Here is a 17,140-nt window from a genome sequence, read left to right as displayed (position 1 = left end):
TGAGCAGGCATTGTGCTGGGTTCTGGGCAAACAGGGAAACCAAGGAGAGACCTGTCCCCACCTCTTGTGCTTGTGTTCTAGTGTGACGTATAGATGGAAAGCAAGTAAACGAGTCAAACAGCTGCCTTTCAGGATAAGCGTCATGAAAAGAACAGAGCGCCAAGGCTCCGTCTAAAGGAGGGACAGATTCTAGGTGGTGTCCTAAGGCAGACAAGGGCTCTCCCCCAGTCCTGTGGGAGGAGGAGGTGTCAGCAAAGCGAGGGACCTGTGGAAGGGCTTTCTGGGAGGAGGAATGGTGCTCTTGAAGTTCTCATGATAGATCTGAGCTCATTGCATTGAAAGAACAGAGGCTGGTGCAGCGTGCCAGGGAGGGGAGGGCCCAGGATGGGATTGGAGAGGCGGGCAGGGCCAGACCTGGAAGAGACTCATGATTTCATGGGACATGAAAAAGCAATCCGTTCGAGGGGTTTTAACCAGGGCAGTGAATTTGTGTTTCCTGAAGACCTGTCTGGCTGCTGTGTGGAAAGGAGACTGGATGCAGGGCCTGCAGTGGAAGGAGGGGAATCAGCTAGGAGAATTTTGCACTGTTCCAACCAGTGATACTGGAGTCTTTAAAGAAGAATTCCTTTGAAATGCAAAAAAAAAAAAAAAAATTCCTCCTTTTTAAAAAAAGCCAAAAAGCACAATCACAAATGATCATTACCATCACTGTAAACATTGTTTAGAGTCTCAGGGAGAAAAGTTATTTGAAAATGTGTTTGTTTTCCAAGTAATACCCTTGGCCAGGGAATGTAGGTATGTCACGGGGGGGTGAGCTGCATCCCTAGCTGGACACAACTGCCCTGCTCTCCTGGTACAGGATGCCCCTCTGCTTCCTGAGCTCTGAATACGAGTTCTGTTTGTGAGGAGCTCCTGGCTCCTTCTGTGCTTTCTGGTGTCAGGGCCATGTTGCAGGAAATGCAGAAGCATGGGAAACGCCGCTGTCACATGTGAGGCCCGAAGCTCAGACCAGAGATTCTAGAGATGCAGGGAGGCTGATGGGAAGAGGGAGGGAGAAGTCAGTTTCCTCCCAGACGTTGAGACTGTGCAGTGTGTCTGGGGACAAGTGCAACGGCCCTCCCCAGCTTTTGCCTTCTAACGCAGAGTCTATATGGTGGGTAATAAACGCCTTCATAATAAAACAAATTCGAATGGAGTCAGAATTGCACTGAGATGCCAGAGGCAATGACCTTTAAAGTCAAGACACTCAGAACTTACCATGATTAAATGACTTTCAACACCCAGAAAGTTTGCAAGGTGGCTCTACAAACAGCAAGAGCACATCTTGTATTTATGCCACATCTTTTCACTGAAGGCTGCAGAGCACCTGACTTGTCACTGTCCCACCGGTCTTCCCCCTGATGGTTCAGGAAGCCAAGGCGCAGAGAGGCTGGGCTGCTTGCGCTGGGCCGAGACCAGCATCCCCGAGCCGCGGGCCACAGATTGTGTCCAGTTGCTGCTGCTGCCGCTCTGTAGGTGTCTAAGGTTGGCTCAGAGAGCCTCAGTGCTCTCAGCTGATGGTTTCCCATATGAACCTGGTAGAGAAGCCAGAGAAGGATTTACTATACCTGTTTTGCGTTCTTTGGGAGAATTTGGTTAATTAACAATATCCTGACCACAGTGATGGGAATGGAACGCTCTGACAAGAAGGCAGTGGGAGAAGGTCACTGGAAACTCACCCCTGGGCTTCCTGCATTGAGGGCAAGCCAAGGGCATGGCCCAGGAGGCCACCTGAACAGTGAGGGTGACACTAGAAATCAGTACCGTGCATGCTGCCTTCTAAGCCTTTTCATAGCTTGTGTGATTGTCGCACCATCCCCACAGGATGGGTGGATGCTGGTGTCCTGTATACCTTGGCGCCGCCCACCTTTCCAGCATCGTCTTCTGCCAGTCTCCCCGAGCTGCTGAGCGCTGGCCACACTGGCCTCCTCGTGCTCCCTGGACAAGCTGTGCTCACCTCCCTGCTTCTGGGTGTTTGCTCGTGCTGATGCCTCTGCCTGGAATACTTTCCCTCCTCTTCTCCCCTCAGTCCTTGTTCCCAAGGTTAGTCCCTGTTCATCCTTTACGTCTCAACACCCTTTGTTCACTTCCCCAGGTGAGCCCTACCTGACCTCAGATAAGGTAAAGTTTCTTTCTAACAGCCTCTCACAGCGCCTTGAACTTGTTTGCCGCTGTTTTCATAGCAGTTATAATTATATGGTTATGTATGCTGTTTGAATCTGTTTTCCCTGCATTAGGCTGGAGAGTCCACTGGGGCCAGGTCTGTAGCCACACTGTGGCTGATCTAGGACAGCTCCTATCATGCAGTCAGCCCTAGATAAATGTTTGTTGATTGACTGAATGAATGAGTTCCTATTTTGTAACTGGGGAAACTGAGGCATGAAGCAATGATGACTCTCCCAGGGTCACACAATCAGCTTACAAAGAAGCTCCTAGGACCCCTGACATGGAATCCATGGGCTCCCCTTCCCCTTATCCCACTTCTACCCTGGGGGAGGGGAGGCTGGTCCTCTGCCATAGTCTCTTATCCCTCCCTTAAACCTGGAGATACAGGTTTCCATTTTCTTGCCTCCCACCAAGTGAGGGAGGTGCTCTGGTCCTCTAAGAAGTATCATAGTATGCCTTGGAATTCTCAGACACAAGAGCTAGGAGAGAAATGGAAACACTGAGCTGATGAACCTGACCTTGCTTTGGTTGTGGATTCTGCTACATAATCTTGAGCAGTCGAAACTGTTTTCAGCCTCAGTTTGTTTACCTGTAAGATGGAAGTTGGCTTCTCTGCTGCAGTATGACTTGCAGGGCTGTTGGAGAGAGAGAATTAAATTGAAGCTCTATTACAATCCATTTCTCTTAAAAGAAATAACAATGGGAGATGAGGAATAACACATGCATGTCAAATTCTGGTCAGATGGATAGGAAGTTACTTGTTTTCATCAAACTAGGCAGCATTCCAGAATGTCAGGGAAAGGAGAGGTGTATTTTCGTATCTTTGAGGTGGCCCTTGAGGGACAAAAGGAAAATTACATAAAAGTAAGCTTTGGAAAAGACCCTGATGCTGGGAAAGATTGAAGGCAGGAGGAGAAGGAGAGGACAGAGGATGAGATGGTTGGATGGCATTACCAACTCAATGGACATGAGTTTGAGCAAGCTCCAGGAGTTGGTGATGGACAGGGAGGCCTGGAGTGCTACAGTCCATGGGGTCGCAAAGAGTTGGACACGACTGAGTGACTGAACTGAACTGAAGTTTTGACCAGACATCTTGGGCCTACATAGAAGAGTACCCTTACTAGAGTATTCTCTTTTTAGAAAACACTTTGGGGGCAAAAAGTGTTGAAAAGGTTGGTATTCTGGGAGGACTTGGCTGGAAGGGTCTTGGGAGAGAGAGTCGGTATAGCCAGGAGCTCCAACTCCTGGCCAGCGTTTTGGAGGCCAAGCCACAGCAGCATCTTCACTGTGCTAAAAAATAACAACAAACACAACCCCCTCCACGTTACCCTCTGAGGATTTTCTCCTTTGTGCTTTATTTCTCAATGCTTCTATTTTCTTCTTATTTCAGAGGGTTTTAGAAAATGATGAAAATGTAGAAGAAGGAAATGAAGAAGAGGATTTAGAAGAGGATATTCCCAAGCGGAAGAATCGGACCAGAGGACGGGTAAGCTGGGGATGCCAGGAGGGAGGGAAGAGATAAGAGAGGTGGGGGGCCTGCCAGACAACTGGACCCCAGATTCAGAACCCCACTGCAGCTGGATAGGGAGTGTATCCATGGTCTTCCTTGCAGAACACCCAGAGAGGAAACTGCCAGAAGAGCTCTGGTCCCAGGTGGTAACCTGCCAGAGTTTAGAGCTGGCTAGAGGGAGAGACGGAGAAGGCAATGGCACCCCACTCCAGTACTCTTGCCTGGAAAATCCCATGGATGGAGGATCCTGGTGGGCTGCAGTCCATGGGGTCGCGAAGAGTCGGACATGACTGAGTGACTTCACTTTCACTTTTCACTTTCATGCATTGGAGAAGGAAATGGCAACTCACTCCAGTGTTCTTGCCTGGAGAATCCCAGGGATGGGGGAGCCTGGTGGGCTGCCGTCTCTGGGGTCACACAGAGTTGGACACGACTGAAGCGACTTAGCAGCAGCTGCAGCAGAGGGAGAGAAGTGGCAGAGGGCACAGCGAGGGGATGGGGAGGATGAGAGTGAGGTGTGGGCGAAGGTAGAAGATGAGGAGAATGTGACTGCTGGCCCCATTCCTCAGTCATAGAAGAAGGCTGAAAGTGTCCTGTCCCTAGGGCTGCCCCGGTCTCACAGGTACTGCTTTGGCATACCTTTCACCAGGCAGAGAGCAGAAGCATACTGGGGAAGCATGGCGGGGCCATAGCTGATGGCAGCTGTGGTAAGTTTTGGGGGTGCGTGGGCCTGGAATGCAGCAAGAAAAGGCCAGAAGCCTGAGGAATAGCAGATGGGAAATCCATGGTGGACGGAATAAAAATATGAGGCTGACCCTTGCGGGGAGGGAGCCAAATGTGAGTGGCGCTCTCAGGCATTTGGGGTGGTCCTCCAGAGTCCTCACGCTCAAGGCCCAAGGGGTTGTCTGTGGTCACCTTCAGGGGTCTGCAGGAGTATCTGAAAATAACCCGGTGGAGCGGGCGTTGCGGGGATGAGCTGCCACTTGCCGTCTGGAGAATTAGTGCTCTGGGGCCGGTCTGGGTCCTTCGGGCTCTGGATGGATGGTTACTCCTTCCCCGGATGAGAGGCTGGTCCTAGATGTCCTCTGGGCTTGGGTCAAGTGGTGATTATGGCAAGGCTGTCTATTCCCCGTGGCTCTTGAGTCTGAGCATACATCAGAATCATCACGAGAGCCTATCGAAATGCAAATTTGCAGGACCCACTCCCAGAAGTTGTGATTTAGGAGGTGCGGGGTCGGGCCTGGAAGGCTGTATTGTAAGCAGGTTCCTGGGTGACTGGTGCCGGTGGCCCAGCAGTGCCCACTCTGAGCTACGGTGCTCTGACCTGGACAGGAGCTGGAATTTCTCAGTCTGGACAGGGCCGCCTGATGCCACAGCTCAGCTTCCTCCATGATCAGTGCTTGGACATTCTTGTTTAATCTTTTCTTTGCTCCCACTTTCGGCTGGTTTGTAAGTTTATTTGTTTTTTTTCTGTGTAGTTTTTTTTTTTTTTTGAATGTGGGCTATTTCAATGCAAGTCCTAGACTTTTTTTTTTTTTTTCATTTAACCTGTGCCATATCTTAATGTATATCTCTAACAGGCATCATTATCATACCTAATAAAAATAACTATTCTAATATCCTCCACCTTCCCTGGTGGCTCAGTCGGTAAAGAATCTTCCTGCAATGCAAGAGACCTGAGTTTGACTCCTGGTCAGGAAGATCCCCTGGAGAAGGGAATGGCTACCCACTCCAGTATTCTTGCCTGGAGAATTCCATGCACAGAGGAGCCTGGTAGGCTACAGACCATGGGATCACAAGAGTCAGACATGACTTAGTGACTAAACCACCGCCATTCTGGTATCCAGTCCCTGATCATTTCCCCCTGATTTTCTCAAAATTGGCTTTGGCAGTTTGAAACTTGTCTTTTGCATTCTGTAACATACTTCTTCCTTCCTATTCCCTGTCACATACATACTTTTTTTCACCTCCATGCCATTTATTTGTTGAAGAACTTGGGTGGTTGGTCTTGTAGAATTTTTCATATTCTAGATTTGGCAGACTGGTGGTATCTAATATGTCCCTGGATCCTCTTTATTTCCTGAAAACTAGTGTTTTGATGAGAGACAATTAGATTGTGGATATTCGTGTGTGTGTATACGTAAATACCTTTTTGGTGGGGCTAGATTCTTTCCTAGGAGTGATGTGTGTTTCTTATTGCTTCACATCTGGAGGCGTATGCTGTCCACTGGTTCTGATTTCAGTGGTGGTAAAACTGATCAGTGAATTTGGATGTTGTCAGCCAGAGCTCTCCTTAGAAAAGTGCCTCATCGTGTTTTTACCTAGTCTTCTTAGTGGCCACTGATAAATTTGCCTGGACCCATGCCTTCACTGAGGGTTACAAAGTAATGCATGATCTAGTTCTATTGTTAAAGAAGACTTTATAATGTGGGCTTTCTGGGCCTTTTGTGAACGCCAGTTGCTGTATGCCTGTAGGCCAGTTTCCATCCCTTCTCTTAGCCCAAACCAAACTTACTCTAGTAGATCGTAGACAATGGTTGTTTTAATATCTCTACTCCCTGAAATCTAGGCATTGAACTTGCAGTCAGCAAATATGAATTGGGTGTCTTCTCTGTAAGAACACCATCAGAAGCAGCAGCAACAGTCATCTGTACTGATTGTATACTTCCTATACATCAGGCAATGACAAGGCTCTTCACAATAAGAACTACGTTACTGAGAGTGATGGTAGGTCCTTTATGCTGCATTCTGTATTCACTGTCCACTGGCCACTTGTGGCTACCAAACACTTGACATGTTGCTCATGCAAATTGAAATACGCTGTAGATGTAAAATATTCACCAGATTTCAAAGGTGGTAGTTTAGTCACTTGATCGTGTCCAACTCTTGCGACCCCATGGACTGTAGCCTGCCAGGCTCCTCTGTCCATGGGATTTCCCAGGCAAGAATACTGGAGTGGGTTGCCATTCCCTTCTCCAAGGGATATGTCTGACCAAGGATCAAACCTGAGTCTCCTGCACTGCAGGTAGATACTTCACCGATTGAGCTACCAGGGAAGCCATAGATTTCGAAGACATAGTATAAAAAGAACAGTGACCATTTCATTAATGATTTTATATTGATTACATACTGAAATAAAGATATTTTGGATAGATTGGGTTAAATAAAATATACTACTAAAATTAATTTCATCTTTTTCTTTTTCACTCTTTTCAAAAATTTGGCCATTGGAAAATTTAAAATGGCATGTGACCCCCATTGTATTTCTCTTGGTCAGCACTGCTTCTTTCTTTCCTATAAGTTGGTATTATTACTTCTGGAGAGATTAAGAACTTGTTCAAGGTTGTCCAACCCAGTAAGGAAGACGTGAGGATTTGAACACAGGTCTGTACTTTTCCACTGGGTCATGCATGGCCCAGTGCCCAGCGTGTGGCCATTGGCCAGTTTGTTGAATGAATGGTTTAATGATAGGAAAAGAACAAAAAGTCTTATTTGAGCTTTCTGGGAGGTGAGAAAAGGCCTGAACACAGCAAGGGAGCTAGATGGGGCCTAGGCTAGTTCTGGGCCCATCCATGCTGGCTGAGGGGCAGTCAAATGGCTCTACATTGTGCAGTAACATGGTGGACATGTCACCCATGGTGGGAACCATGGAAGGACCTAAAAGTTACAGGTGAGCCTGCCTGTGCTGGAATAAGGAGTGGAGACTGCTTCATGCACAACCTCAATGCAGCTACCCTTTAATATGTATTCAAGCTGCTGCTGGAGCCTGGAGGACAGTCACTCCCGTTTCTGCTGTCAGGACTGAGACGCAGTCTGAGGCTGTCTCAGTGTGTGGTCCCTGGGCTTCAGCATCAGTGTCACCTGGGAGCTCATTAGAAATGCAGATGCCAGACTCCACCCCATTGGGCTGAATTGGAGTCTGCACTCTAACAAGACCCCCAGATGCTCTGTGTGTTCATAGAAGTCAGGGCTAACGTAGTGATGGCAAGAACAGTCTCTACCTTGTCTGAACTCTGAGTTCAAATCCTAGCTTTACCACTTACTAGAGTTTGGGTCAATTATGTAACCCCTGTGACCTTGACCAAATAATGTAAGTACTGTGGATCTCAGTGTCTTCATCATTAAAATTGAGTTAGTAATTCACAACTGATTTTGAGTGCTTAATAAAGGTGATATATTATTAGGAGAGGAAAAGCAAAGGGAATAGCTCTCTGATTTTGACAATGGAGATTCCCTGAGAGGTGAGGGAAATTTAGACCCAACAATTAATAATTGGCCCTAGTCTTTGGTAGCTTTAATGCAACAATAAGCCCTACTATAAGTCTATGGTAACTTTAGCCCAACAATCAAAGCTCTTTAAAATTCATGAAATTCCTGTGAGTCATCCACGTGAGTGTTATCAATCAGTTGATCAATCAGTAAGTGTTTATGATGCAGAATGGTGTAGTCCAGTGCTTCTCAAACTTTAATGTGCATATAAAGCACCTGGTGATATTGTTCAAGCGTAAATTCTGATGCAGTAGGTCTGGTGGGTGGCGACTGAGATCTTGCTCGATTAGCAGTATCCCAGATGATGTCAGTGCTGCTGGCCTGAGCACTGCACTTTAAATAGCAAGAGTGTAGAACAGTAGTTCTCAATATTTATTTGGTCTCAGGGATTCTTTACTCAAAAATTACTGAGAGCCCCCAAAGCTGTTGTTCTGGTGGCTCATAGCCAGTGATACGTCCCATGTTAGAAACAAACAGAAAAATGTTAAACTTAAGAGTACACAGCGCATAGACTGATGACATCATTGTGCAAGCGCATAGACTGATGACATCATTGTGCAAGCGCATAGACTGATGACATCATTGTGCAAGCGCATAGACTGATGACATCATTGTGCAAGCGCATAGACTGATGACATCATTGTGCAAGCGCATAGACTGATGACATCATTGTGCAAGCGCATAGACTGATGACATCACTGTGCGGTGTAGCCCCTGGAAAACGCCACTGTGCACTTGTGGGAGGATGAGAGTGAAAACTTTCAAATAACACTTTGGTACTATTACAAGAATAGTTTTGACATCAGAGACTCCCTGAAAGGGTCTCAGCGACTCCCAAGGATCCTTGGACCACTATTTGAGAACAACTGGTATAGAGCAACTAACTCTCTGCTTGGGACTGAGTCTATCCTAGTTGAGAATCTTTTAGTTGTAGAAAACTCAACAGGTTAAGCAAAAACGGGAAGTATTTGAAAAGCTGCTGAGCTATTGCCCGAAATTTGAGCAATTTTGGAAGATTCAGGAAGGACTGGAAAGTGGCAGGGATTTAGGGCAGGAAAAAGTAAGGAACCCAGGCAGTTTCTGGTCTTTATTCCTTCCTCTTTATTCTTCTCTTACAAGATTGCCTCTTCTGCTTCTCTGTGCATGTGGCCCCATAGTTCCTGAATTTATGGGTCCCTAGTTCAAGTGACCTGTACTGACTAGAGTCACTATTTTCTAATTTGAAGTCTGTTGGAGGTAGAATCTGATTGGCCCAGCTTGGGTCATGTGTCTACTTCTGAGTCAGCCAATCAACAGTAGCCAGTGGGGCAGGGCCCTGTGGTGCAATCATGGCTGCCATGGCCCACCAGTGTGTGAATGGGAGGTGGAGTGGGGAGGAGTGGAGTGAGATGGGCAGTTCTCAGAGGGGGGAGGGTGGTTTTTTTGGACATCAGTCTCAAAGTCTTCTGTAACAGATTCTGGAAACCTGGGCCTCCGTCTTCCACATAGGCTCTGTGACTATGGGCAAGTCATGAGCCTTTTCTGAACCTGTTTCTTCAAGTACCAAATGGGAATGATACTAGTCGGTTAAACTCAGATGGTATTGTAGGAATTAACTGAGGTAATATATAAGAAAGAACTTTGGTTGCTGTGTGCCCTGCATAGTACTAAGTGTCAGGGGTTATAATAAAATATGGAGTGTCATCTTTGCTCTCTGGGACCTTGGAATTAAATTGAGGAGAAAATGCTAATAGTCATGATACAATTAGAAAGCAGCAGGCTTCTGACTGTGCACTTACCAAATGCAATAAGAGTTCAGAGGAAAGAGAAATCAACTGGGCAAGGACGGGAAATAATTTATTGAGTACTTCCTGTAGACTTAGTATTGTCCCCTGTGGTTTCACACCCCCTTATTAGCGCTGCAACAACTCTGCAATAAAGATGCTGGTCAGCCCATTTTACAGCTGAGAAAACTGACACTTAGACAAGTAACTTGTCCAAAAACACATGCTAGTGTTTAAAGATATGTCCGTCTGACTTTAAAACTGATGCTTTACTCCTTAGTGTGGCAAGGGGGAGATTCTTGGAGGAGTGGCATGTTAACAAGGCTAAAGCGTGGACCAGATATGGCTGGGCAGAGTAGAGGCTGATCCATGACAAGGATCAATCAAAACAAAGACTGGGATGTAGCATGAGCATGAGGTGATCGTGGTGGGGTTGGTATTAGGATATCCTTGGATAAATCAGTAGGCTTTGGATGGCTGTGACTGAGTATGTGATTGAATGGATGACCATGGGCTCCTGTCCTTTACTCCTTTTGTCTCATGAGTCTGAGTATCATGCAGGATGCATTGGGTAGGGCAACGCAGAGGCGGAACCATAGCTGGTGAGTTCTTTGAGCAGCTCAAGGGTTAATTGATGCCCCTGGATTAAGATATGGAGTAAAAGGGGAATGCAAAGCCTAAGATGTCCTCTGAAGGAAGACAATACCAGGTGGATACAGAGAATGAAGGAGAAGAACCAAAGACAATTAACTTACTGACTGACTGGTGGACTGATTCATTTATTCAGCAAACATTTATTAAGTGCTGTTTAGGTGGTTGGCCCTGTGCCAGTTTCCAAGTATAATGGTGGTCCAAATAGTGCATTTTCCACACTTACGCGGGGGAAACAGAAAACCAGCAAGTACACCAACAAATAGATAGTATAGCATTGTACGTGCGTGCTCGGTTGCTCAGTTGTGTCCACCTCTTTGTGAGCCCTTGGACTGTAACCTGCCAGGCTTCTCTGTCCATGTGATTCTCCAGGCAAGAATACTGGTGAAAAGTAAAGTGAAAGTGAAAGTCGCTCATTCGTGTCCGACCTTTTGTGACCCCATGGACAATATAGTCCATGGAATTCTACAGGCTAGAATACTGGAGTGGGTAGCCTATCCCTTCTTCAGCAAATTTTCCCAATGCAGGAATTGAACTGGGGTCTCCTGTGTTGCAGGCGGATTCTTTACTAACTGAGCTACCAGGGAAGCCCTTAAGAATACTGGTAGTCATTCCCTTCATCCAGGGGATCTTCCTGGCCCAGGGATCGAACCTGGATCTCCTGCATTGCAGGTGGATTCTTTACCATCTGAGCCACCAGGGAAGCCCAGCATAATGCCAGATAATGCCAAGTGCTGTGACATGAAGCAGGATGGAAGGCATGCGTGAACATACATTGGTCAGGAGGGCTTCTCTGAGGAGGTGACATGTGAGCAAGACAAGTAGGATTCTGAGTTTCCAGGCTTGAGATGTTGCAGGAGACTGGAAGAGTGCTTCCCTGATAGCTCAGTTAGTAGAGAATCTGCCTGCAATGCAGGAGACCTGGTTCAATTCCAGGGTTGGGAAGATCTGGAGAAAGGATAGGCTACCCACTCCAGTATTCTTGGGCTGCCCTGGTGGCTCAGCTGGTAAAAAATCCGCCTGCAATGTGGGAGACCTGGGTTTGATCCCTGGGTTGGGAAGATCCTCTGGAGAAGGGAAAGGCTACCCACTCCAGTATTCTGGCCTGGAGAATCCCATGGACTCTATAGTCCATGGGGTGGCAAAGAGTCGGACACAACTGAGCGACTGTCACATACATACATACCAGCCACTGGAGGCATCCCTGGCCTGTGTCCCCCATGCCCTGGAGCCACGATCCCTGTCTGCAGTTGAGAAAACCGAGGTGCAGGGAGAGAGTGGGAGCGTTATCAAGCCCTGGCTCTCGTCGGGGGCCCCCCTCCCTCTCGGGCTGCTCCCAGTTCTGGCTCCCCTCCTCTCCTCCCTGGCAGGCGGGAAGTATTTTTAGTCTCCCGAGCCCCCTCCCCGAGTCTGCCTTTGCCTCTGTCATTCTGCTTGACTTGCTTTCACCTGCTCCGAGGCGGCTGTGACAGGGCTGCGGGCTGCACACGTCAAGCTGTCCCCGGCTTCTCCGAGGGGACGTTGTTGGGGGGTGGGCGCGGGCAGCTGAGGGTGACCACCCTCAATGTGGGCAGGGAGGGAGGCCTGTCAGTGCCTGGGGGAGGGCGGCTGCCAGGGCCACACAGCTCCCTCTTGGGGTCAACTCTGCGTAATGAGGGCGAGGGGAGGGGGCTGCTAGCTGGCGGGGTGTGCAGGGATGGTGGGGCGGGCAGAGGCCAGGCGGGAAAGCACCCTGGAGGGGAGGGGAGGAGGGGGGGAGGAGGGAGGGGGCATTTTGTAATTTGTTTTGGAGAGAGACAACCGAGGAGGTGGTGGCCGCCGTAGCTTGGCAGGTGGTTGTTGATTGTGAACTGTGTGTGTTTGGGGAGAGGGTGTACATCATGCGACTGGGGTACAGGCCTTTCCGCTATGATGTCCCCAGGGAAAGTGTGTGTGTGTGTGTGTGTGTGTGTGTGTGTGTGTGTGTGAGAGAGAGAGAGAGAGAGAGAGCACCTCAGGCCTTTTGACTGTGAAGCCCCCCGGGACCACTTTTCCAGGCCAGGTCCCGTTTGCCCTGCACACCAGGTGCTGCCATGTTTTATTTCTCTTCCACTGAGCCTTCCTGTCTCTGTCCCCAAAGACCCCAGCAGGCCCTTTCCCTGCTTGGGAGTTTAGTGCTACTCATTACCAGAGAATAACCCGGAGGAGGCTAGGGTGCTACCCACGTGACCACTGTAGGACTCACAAAGGTCTAAAAATAAACCCTGCCATGTTCTCATAGCCACTGTCCCAGGGCTGCCAAGCTGCCAGCTTCCTCTCTGGCTGCTCTTGTCAATCCTTGGAGGTGGAGCCCACCCCTCCATGCCGCCCCCCAACCCCCAGATGATGCTGGCCCTTTCTGGGAGATGCACACACGGTGGGGGTGTCAAGAGTCCAGCCCCAGGAGACTTTGAGGTGTCAAGGTCTTGGCCACTGGCTGGAGACCAGAGGCAGACCACACAGGGAGGCCTCAGCAGATGCCCACCCCGTGGAGTAGGCTGAGCAAGTGGGAGGGGAGTGCCCCACGGGCCTGGGCTCCTGCCCCAATTCTGGACTTGGCTTGCTCTTGAGAGACTTGAGCTGGAGGGGGTGTGAACACAGGAGTCTGGGGTGATAGCTGCACGCTCATGCTACTTGCTCTCATTTTCTTCCATCTTGGCTGCCGAGAGGAGTGGGTTTGGCATCTGCGTGTGGTGTCAGCAAACCTAGGGGCTGAGGAGTTGGAGGAAGAGGTCCTGGGGGCAACAGTAGAGGATGGGAATTCGGACTGCCCAAGGCTCTGGAGTCAGACTGTCTTGAGTTTACGTCCTGGCTCAGCACTTAGTGACCAAGTGACTTTGGGTGAGCTACTTCACCTCTCTGTTGCCTCAGTCTTCTCATCTGCAAAATGGAGATAACTCCAAAAAGCACTGCTTTTTGGAGGTGTGAGGATTTAGTGAAGTGATACAAGTGAGTTGCTGAGTCATCTGGGCAAGTTACCTAGCCTCTCTGGGCCTCAGTTTCCTGGCCTGTAAAGTGGGGTTGGTATAGGTACGAGTGGAGTATAAGGTTGAATGAGGAGATCCAGGTGAAGCGCTCAGGGCCTCACAGAACACACGCTGGGGAACCACAGTGATTGCCATCATAACAAGCACCCCGATATTCCCGTGTCTCCCCAGGCCCGTGGCTCCGCAGGTGGCAGGAGGAGGCATGACGCCGCCTCGCAGGAAGACCATGACAAGCCCTACGTCTGTGACAGTAAGTACAGCAGATGCCACCTTCCTGCCGGGGCCCCCGCCCTTCCCTGAGCTGCTCCAGCCCGGAGCTTGCTGGCTCCTCCTCTCGGGCCCGGACCTCAGCTTGCCTGCTGGCTGCCACCTCACTGCAGTCACACCTGACCTCCTCTGGCCGCTCCCCCAGGCCTGGTGTTGCTGCAGGAGGGAGAAGCCAGCCTGGGAGGCCCCCCTGCCCTGTGCTCCTTTCCCTGAAGTGGCCTCCTTCGTGGCTTTCCTCTGGCTCCCTCTCTTTCACTCTTTCTGTCTCTGTAAGGCTCATCCTCTATTTCTTTTTCTGTTTCAGAGAATTACAAACAAAAACATAACTCAAAATCCTCCAACAGAGGTGCTTGGCTCCGGCGGCTTTTCATTTGTTTCCCTTTAATCTCCTCTCTCTCCTTTCTCTCTCTCTCTCTCCTGTCCTAGGTAAGGCATGAATCTTTCTCTGACGATGACTTAGTTTAATAAATGGCCTGCGATCCATCTCCCGCCTTCCTCACTGGCTTCAGGAACATCTCTGGACAAGTGACTCCCTGGATCCGGGGTTTAGGGTCCGCAGACAGAGCTGGGGAGGGACTGAGGAGGGCAGAGCTGTGGGAACAGTGGCAGCAGGTGGACCTTGGAGACCTGCAGCTTTTGGAGGGACTGCTTCAGCCTGAGAGAGCTTTGTCTTTCTCACCCACCAGAGCACTGGGCGGTGGGCTTAGATCCTTGCCCTAGTTATCTCCTCCCCAGATCGGGTGCCATCTGCTCACTCCATGGCAGGGGTGGCCCTTGAAACTGCCCTCCCTGACCATCTTCCCTTCCTGCCTTCTCTCTGAGGACGCAGAGCTCTGCCATGGGTGAGAAGGGGCTGCGGTGGGACCACTGAGGCTGGGCTGGGCACGGTGGTCCCTCGGGTGCCCCTCCCACCCTGCGGGGCACAGGCAGTGCATCGGGGGTGCTGCATGTGTTTCCTCCCCCTTCGCTGGCCTCTTGATTTCCACAAGTTGTTCTGTGCCTGCTGGGGTGACAGCTGGTTGGAGAACATTTTGCTAGAAGAACTCAAACTCCATGACCCCCATTTGACTGTTTAGCACACCGTGCAGATGACAGTCCTGAGATGAGTCCTGCAGGTAACAAGTCTCCATGCCCAGGTGACCCAGGTTCAGGATGAGGAGGGAGCAGGGCATGGGGGTCTGATGTCTCTTGGCAGTGCCAGGAAGTGCTTGCTTCCTCCTGGGTCTTGCTTCCTGGAAGGTGTTCAGTTTTGTTCTGACACATAAAAGCCCAAGCATGCTAGCCCCTCGGGAGACTGGTTCAGGGCTGGGAAGGGTGCTTCAGACGCCCCGGCAGCAGGCTTTCCCGCTGTGTCTGGCCGGAGCAGCCCAGCTATCAAGAATGCCAAGAGCTGCTTAGGAGCCGGGGCAATGCAGCTCTTTTAAAAGCCTGCATTTTCTTAGGTGATTTTCTGCCCCCACAGACAGTGGGATTACCTTTTGCTCTGTCTCTCCAGCTCTCATCAGGTTCCCAGCCTATAATAATCCCAGACACACCCGTGCACCTCTTTCCATCCTCCCCTCGGTTCCTGTCTTTGCTCCTTTGTCTCGGAGGTCTGCCTCCCTAGCGTTAAATCCAGGACGTGCCCTTTGTGGGTGTCCCCACTTGGCCTGGCTCACACCCTCTCCCCCAGCTCCTGTGGCTTTGTTTAGGGGCTCTCATTGCCATTTGTGGGTTCTCCTTCCCCTCCCCGTGGGGTCTTGTCCTCCTCCTGTGTTCCCTGTGGTGCTTGGGAGGCCTGATTACAGGCTTTCTGGAAGTCTCTGCAGTTGGTTCTGCCTACACAGGGCTCCCTTTTCCTCCCTCGATGGAACAAGGTCCGCCATGAAATGCCCTTCTCTAGTCTGGCTCTCTTAGGAAACTGTGGCAGCTCAGTGATTAATAGACTTTATTTTTATCTGGTGCCCTTCAGACATGTGATCCTTTGGGATAGGAATGACCTTTGGAGAGGTCGCAAGGCCCACCTCCCACCCCCGATCTGAGCAGGGAATGCTTTTAATAATCTCTAATGCATCCTAAGTAGAGAGGTGTCTGGTCAACTCCTCGAATGTCCCCAGGGATGGTGTTACCATAAGCTGCCCTTTCTTCCATGATTCCAACTGTGCTTTGAATGATTGTTTTTTTCCCTTAATAGGAACTGAAATTTTTCTTTCCTACAGGCCCGCTTAGCTTTGTGCATCTTTTCCCAACCAATAGGCACATTCAGCATTTCATCTGTGCTGGAGGCCCTCTTCACATCTCCTTGTATTCTTGGTTTACCTAGGAATACATCACATAATTTCTATGCTGGCCTGCTCTGAATCCCCTTCCAGGTTTAATTTAAACTCAGTACTCTCACTGAAAGTAGTACCAAGGCCAAGTGGTTCAAAGAGTAACAGACACATTTCCTTGTTTATTTTACGCATTGGCTCTTACCACCACCTGCATCTGTAGAGAGCAGAAGTAATTGGCCACCCTCTCACACTGTGCACCATCTCAACCACTTCCCACTTGGTGCCTGTCCTGACCCCCGGGCTAATGCCTCTCCAGGTGTGTGCTCTTTTCTACTTATGCATTTGATTATTCCTGCTTCCATAAATCACTCTGCATTCAGCCCTATTGAGTTTCCATAAAGAGATACAATAATATGTGACTTCAATATACAAGATTCAATAAAGGCAAATTTAAAGACAGTGCCCAGTAGTTAAATTTCATTCTTCACAGATTCGCAATCCCTGCCATTTTTGTATTGTGTGTGGTTTGATTTGCATAATCCCCACTGCATATTTTGAGTTATTTATGAAAATATTAGGCCACCTTGGACCCCACCACCTCTTCTCAGGTTTCTGTGGAGTCCTTGTAGCTAGTTTTTTTCAGGTGTGATTGTATTTAACCCTTCCTGGTATCTATTCCTATACAGTCATCCTGCTCTGTTCTCAGTCCAAGGTTCCCTTTCAAGATGAGTGGTTGAAATATTATCTTACCTGCTAACTTAGGTGATGGATAGTTTACTTGTTACCTTTCACTCAGTCCTTGAATTTATTCCATCTCAGGGAAATATTCAATCATCTAAACATAATTTATTTTTTACCCAATCCTTCATTTTCCAGCAAGTAACCAATCTCTATTAATTATCCTGAAAGTCTACCCAGCTTGAGGATTAAAGCTCTGTTTCTTCCCTTTTAATCTCTTGCTGAAGGGGAGAGAGTGTTCAATCTCTTCAAGTAAAGAACCTGCATAAGACTTTATAGGAAAGGCTATCGGTGTTGGTCAGAGTGTGGGCCTGGACGACCTGTGCAAAGATATCTGAGATGTTATTAAACCTGCATCTTTTGAGAGCTTCTCAGGGGATACTTAGGAATACTGGGAATGATTCTTCTACTTCATTCAAATCCGAAGGCTTCTGGCCTGTGACTGATCAGCCCTTTTATTATTCCCTGCTTTTCACATCT

The 17,140-nt window shown here is 49.0% G+C and overlaps 1 protein-coding gene across 5 annotated transcripts in view; it reads left to right on the top strand.

Moving 5' to 3' along the window:
• The window catches only part of DPF3 (double PHD fingers 3), a 291,918-nt gene that overhangs the window by 160,217 nt on the left and 114,561 nt on the right, over positions 1-17,140 (top strand). For all 5 annotated transcript variants that reach the window (XR_008699677.1, XR_008699675.1, XR_008699676.1 and 2 more), the window contains exons 5-6: positions 3,596-3,691; positions 13,575-13,653. Coding sequence is in view for 2 of the 5 variants with exons in the window: in XM_055538553.1 (XP_055394528.1) it covers positions 3,596-3,691; positions 13,575-13,653 (175 nt within the window). In the remaining 3 variants the exon portion in view is untranslated. The remainder of the gene's footprint in view (positions 1-3,595; positions 3,692-13,574; positions 13,654-17,140) is intronic.

This window comes from Bubalus kerabau, chromosome 10, assembly GCF_029407905.1.
Source record: "Bubalus kerabau isolate K-KA32 ecotype Philippines breed swamp buffalo chromosome 10, PCC_UOA_SB_1v2, whole genome shotgun sequence".
In the NCBI taxonomy this organism is placed as follows: domain Eukaryota; kingdom Metazoa; phylum Chordata; class Mammalia; order Artiodactyla; family Bovidae; genus Bubalus; species Bubalus kerabau.
Note: the sequence above shows the minus strand (reverse complement) of the source record. Positions and strands in the feature narration are given on the sequence as shown.